Consider the following 6000-nt stretch of genomic DNA (forward strand, 5'->3'; position numbering starts at 1 on the left):
ATCATTTCCATTTCATATTCATGAGGGATATTTATTTATTTCTTAAATATGCAGTCTGATGGTTTTCCCTAATTTCTTTAATATAAGTCTGAATTTTGTGATAAGAAACTCATGACCTGAGCCACAGTCAGCTCCAGGATCATTGCCTTGTCATGGCAGAGGAACTTCTGCATTTCAATGAAACTTTGGGCTATGCTGTGCAAAGTTACCCAAGACAGATATGTCATAGTGGAGTGTTCTAACAAAAGGTAATCCACTGGACAAGGAAATGACAAACCACTCTAGTATCTTTGCCAAGAGAACCCCATGGACAATACTAGAATGATGAAAGGTATGACGCTGGAAGATGAGCCCCCTCAGGCAGAAGGTGTTCAACACACTACTGGGGAAGAACAGGGGACAGCTACAAGTAGTTCCAGTACCAATTTGGTTGGGCCAAAACCAAAAGGAAGCTCAGCTACAAATGTGTCTGGTGACAAAAGGAAAGTCTGATGTGGTAAAGATCAATATTGCATGGAAACCTGGAATGTAAGATCTATGAACCAAGGCAAGTTGGATGTGACCAAATAGGAGGAGAAAAGATTAAACACCCACATCATGGAATGTCAGTGAATTTAAACAGACAGGAATGAGTGAATTTTATTCAGATTATAATTACATATACTACTATAAGCAAGAATACATTAAAAGAAATAGAGTAGCCCTCATAGCTAATGAAAGGGTGGAAAAATCAGTACTGGGATATAATCTCAAAAAGAACAGAATTGTATCTGTTCAAATCCAAAGCTAATTGTTCAACATCACAGTAATATAAGTCTATGTTCCAACCACTGGTGCCATAGAAACTAAAGCTGATGAGTTCTGTGAAGACCTATAACATCTTTTTGAAATAACACCCCCCCCAAAAAAATAAAAAGGTCACATCATAGGGATTGGAATGATAAAATAGGGAATCAAACATAATTGGAATAACAAGGAAGTTTGACCTTGGAGTACAAGAAGTGGAGCAAAGACTAGTAGAGTTTTATCAAGATAACTCACTGATGATAGTCAACACCCTTTTTCAACAACCCAAAAGGTTGTGGACATGGTCATCACTAGACGGTTAATATTGGAACAAAATCATAAGACCTGTCAAAAGAAATATTAAAACTAGAGAAAAAAAACTTAAATGATTGATTTAATTCCCTAAGTACAGCTTTGTAAAATAAATTCTAAATGACCTCTCACCCTACTTCTGCCTTGTTCCAGGGATGAAAATTCCTGTCATCTGATTTCATTATACTTCCTGCCTGTTTACATATTTTTTTTCCTTTATGACAAGCCCCTAAGCTTTTCAGTTCAAGCAGCCCCAAATAAACCACATTACATTGTTTTAATGTCAGGAGAAGATCAAAATATGATTTCATTATTTCTGGTTTATTATGGCAAATAAAAATTAAAAGCCATTTTCTCAATAAAAGTCAGTTTAACATTTATTTTCTAGTTATTATTTATTTTACAAATTTGAAGTATTATCTAGAGCATTCTAAACAATTCTTTGGAGAGTCAAGTTCTCAATTCTAGAAGTGATTTTTTCCTATGTGCTGATAATTTAGGCCTTTTGCTTCTTCTTACTGTTTGTCTGTTTTGACTTTAGGTAATGGATAGGCAGATAAAAGAAGGAATCTGACTCCATTCCAGTTCCATAACCACTGGACTTACAATGGCACCATGCCAAAAAGTTGTTATTATTTTTTTTAATAAGCTACTTGGCCTACAATAGACTATGACTGACTGAAAGGCAATAAATAAATAAATAGATTGTGTTGTTTTTTTTTAATATTGCTTCCCTGGTTATATAATTTTCTGCCAGACTATGTAGTTTTGGAAAGATTTTATACAAATATAAATTTTTATACTTTGAAAATATGTAACACTGCTTAGTTAGTACCCCAGCTGAAGATGTGTAAGTCCTGCACATGCATGCATAATTTTTAATTTTCACATCCCAGCTTTTAATGCCTCTTACAGAATTCTATGGGCTATGCTGAATTCATTTAAATTTCAGATTTTTTTGATATTGCAAAATGAAGAAAATAAAAGATTTTCCTACAGTTCAAATTTTAGATAAGTTGTTAATACTTTGATTGGCGTATAGAGTTTTTGACCAGATCCTTAGAATGCTCTAAAGTGTCTGAACGCTGCCTGGATTTCAAGGCGGTAGCACTTGTGTATGACTCTCCTTATTCGTAGAGGGAAAGATGGTTTAATACTGTGTGTCCATTTGAGGAGCACAGCTGGTGTAACAGCTTTGAAAAAGAGAGATGATCTTCATTATTTCTTTGAGAAACTCAACTGTTTCCAGGCATTCTATATGAAGAGACCTGTGGGAAAAGAAGGGAAAAAAAGACTCTGGGAAATAGCAAACATGTAGAGGAACTGGCACCTCAATATGTCCCTGATCTCTAACCTGCCTCTCTAGAAACTTCACAGAATTTCCTTTTGAGTAAGCTTCCAGAAACAGACACTTGGAATCACTTTTTTGAGTCCTAAATTCTGGCACCAATTTGGTCCCTTAGGCACGTAGCCTTGAGATATCATCCTCTTGACCAAAGTGGGGAGCATTTTATGAATGTTCCAGGACTGAAATTTATGTTACATAGACAGACAGATCAACAGAAAGGATAACAGATGAATAGCTGCATCCAGTTAAAGGATGGGAAAATCTGACAAACTACTAAGGGTTCAAAGTATTAGATTTTATTTTCTAAAAATCTACTTTTTAGGCCATTTCTACATGTGTAACAGGACAGTGCAATTTTAACAATTTTTTTGTCAATCTCTGAAGGATTATTAATAGGCTTGACAAACAGTTGCTTAGAAATTTACTATGATGATCCTACCACTTAACTTCTATAGAAATACCTAAAACTCCTTGTCCAATCTGTCTATAATTAATTGTGAAATAAGCATTAGATAAATATTTTATTTTCCATCAACTATCACTGAAACAGTTTGTCATGTTGTAGCAGGTACTTCCCAACAAATATTTTTAAGCAAACCCTGACAAAGCACATTGCTCCAAAAGAATTAAGCATAACCTTACTAGAGAAATTGTCACTGATATAGATGCCATTTTCTCATTGTGTAGCTTATATTTATTTTTATCAGAAAGGAAAAATTTATACTTTAATGATAATTTGTTCTTTTTTTGGAGGGGGGGGCAATTGGGGTTAAGTGATTTGCCCAACATCACACAACTAGTAAGTGTGTCAAGTGTCTGAGGCCAGATTTGAACTCAGGTCCTCCTGACTCCAGGGCCAGTGCTCTACTCACTAAGCCACCTAGCTGCCCCTGATAATTTGTTCTGAACAATATTTGTTTGTTGTCCTAAATTATGTTGCTCTTTCATGCTTGTTTATAACATTGTAGTTATTGTGTGGATGTCTTGTTGTCTTTGCTTTCTTTATTATGTATCATTTCATACCAATCTTCTCATCTTGTTCAAAATTCTTCATATTTATTCTTCATTATGATGTAATCATATTCCATTATATTCATACACTAACAGTTACTAAGCCATCCCCCAATTGTTGGGTATATATTGTATTTCTAGTTTTAGTCATATTGAAAAAACCATTTTTGTTTTATGAATAACTGGGAATTATTTAAATGTATTAGTCATGTCACCGTATCATTGCCTAGACGCGGGATCTCTGGTCAAAGGATATGAACAATTTAGTAATATTTCTCATGATTCCAAATTGTTTTCTTGATCAATTGGACTAATTCACAATTCCACCAGCAGTGAATTTGAATAAACAAAAACCAACTGACATGTTGACAATCACAAAGTAAAGATTTGACAGTAACAAATATTGTTTCATCACTGAATAATTTCGTCACATTTTCAGTCAAATTCCTATGTTTGGCTTTTACTCTTTTTTGCTCAGAGTGATCGTACATGCTTTTCCACAAACTGAGATTCATGCTTTTTTTTTTGAATGTCCTTTAGCTGTTGTTTTATTTTGTAGTTACTTTTATTAAATTAAAAGATAATATACTCACAAGGCAACATATATGCTCTGGCAATAATAATATTCATTGGTCAGTTGTGAACCATTGTGTGGTTTATGAATACCAAATGAATTAATACTGAATTCAGTTCAATAAGCATTCATTAAGCACCTATTCTGTGCCAGACTCTGTGCAAGTCATTGGTGAGATAAAGACAAAAACAAGACCCTACCTTCAAGGAGCATAATTATATTCTAATGAAAGCCATCTTTCTCTCCAAAGATCATCAAAAAATGTGTCAATGTTATTTTTTTTTGTTTTTCCAAAAATTATTTAATACCTCATTCAGGTGTTGTACACACAGATATTACATAAATTGACTCAACATACATGCCTGTGAGACATTGTAGGGGGATTTCTGACAGTTGAATATTTTCATGCTGATTTGACCTCTTATTTGTTGTTTTATTTTATTTTGAAACCATTTGGAGGTATGCAATTTCTAAAAATAAAGGTGCTTAATAGAAGTTCAGAATCAGAAAAAATAAGTGAGTTGTGGGTTCCTCACTCTCGTTTTAAGGGATCTGTGAAGACATTTTAAAAATGGATGTCAGTACGTAAATTCATTGTAGAAAGGCAACTCATTTAATGGGGAAGTTCCCACTACTAATAGCAACCAGCAACCTTTGAGCAACTTAAAGTCTTACAGAGTTGTCTGGGGGCACTGAGATGTTAATACATTTTGGGAGTCACACAGCCTACAGTGACACAGTAGGTCAGAGGAGAGACTTGAACCCAAGGCTTCCTGATTCCAAGGTAACCTCTCTACACTATGCTGGACTACCTCTTGTATATCATCCTACACATAACAATCCCGTGGACATAACAGATTTAGATATTTGTTCTCCAGATGATTTGTTCTCCAGACTATTACTACATAAATATTTTCCAAACATCTGATCAATCTGAACATATGTCTACAAGCCACAAGCATGTGAATTTCCATGTTTAACCTGTCTCTCTGGTCATTCTGCAACATATACACAGATTACTTGATTCACCTAATGTTGTTCACACTGTGTCTAATGTTGGCTCTTTTGTGTCAATTGTTTCTAGAACTATTCTGTCCTGGATATGAGACCACCTCCTACAGTGATCCCTCTGAATAATTCCATGTACTGGCAGGAATTTGAAGATACTTGTGTCTATGAGTGTCTGGATGGCAAAGACTGTCAAAGCTTCTTCTGTTGCTATGAAGAATGTAAATCGGGCTCCTGGCGGAAAGGACGGATTCACATAGATATCTCAGAGCTGGACTCATATTCTCGAGTCTTTTTCCCAACCTCTTTCCTGCTCTTTAACCTGGTCTACTGGGTTGGATACCTCTATCTTTAAATGTAACCAGTAGTGGTGAAGACTGAAAGGTTTTCACGCTTTTTCTTTCCTTCAGCATTGACAAATATTCAGTAGCAAAGGAGGACACTGGTCAGTTTCATCCCTAATTACAAAGAGCTCATTATCTATGATTATTATAGAACCTCACCAAGGTTTTATTATGTATGTGCCTGGGGTGTGTGTGTGTGTGTTGGAGAATACCTAATTGCTTTTCAATATCCAATTCTCACTAAATTCCACTCAGTTTGGTATCATTTTTAGAGATTGGGATAGCTGTTGATTCACCTCAACAGAGAAATCTATAAGACCTGCAGGCAGATACATTTGTAGATTCCTCCAGAGTTTCCTTATCTATCTTTTCTCCTTTCATCTCCAAACACTAGCACCCACCAGTGCTAAGTCACATTTCTGGATTGGGAGTGTTTGAAAAGCTGGAAGGACCAACTCTGCAGTTGGACCTTCATTGTGAGTTGCAGTGTGGTAGAAGGCCTAGGATTTCTCCTTATAACCATTAAAAAAGCCAACCAAGCTTCTGTAATCCTAATAGCTGCTCAATAAATGAAACGTCAAGCAGGTGGCAAAGCTGGGAAGGGTATATGTATGTGA

The 6000-nt window shown here is 35.4% G+C and overlaps 1 protein-coding gene across 1 annotated transcript in view; it reads left to right on the forward strand.

Annotated features, from left to right (window-relative positions):
- GABRG3 (gamma-aminobutyric acid type A receptor subunit gamma3) overlaps positions 1-5434 on the forward strand; it is an 882331-nt gene extending 876897 nt beyond the window's left edge. Inside the window, exon 10 of the mRNA XM_036745031.1 lies at positions 5116-5434. Within this exon, the coding sequence (XP_036600926.1) occupies positions 5116-5394 (279 nt within the window). The 3' untranslated portion in view covers positions 5395-5434. The remainder of the gene's footprint in view (positions 1-5115) is intronic.
- The last annotated feature ends 566 nt before the right edge of the window (positions 5435-6000 follow it).

The sequence above is a fragment of the Trichosurus vulpecula genome, chromosome 2 (genome assembly GCF_011100635.1).
Source record: "Trichosurus vulpecula isolate mTriVul1 chromosome 2, mTriVul1.pri, whole genome shotgun sequence".
Lineage (NCBI taxonomy): Eukaryota > Metazoa > Chordata > Mammalia > Diprotodontia > Phalangeridae > Trichosurus > Trichosurus vulpecula.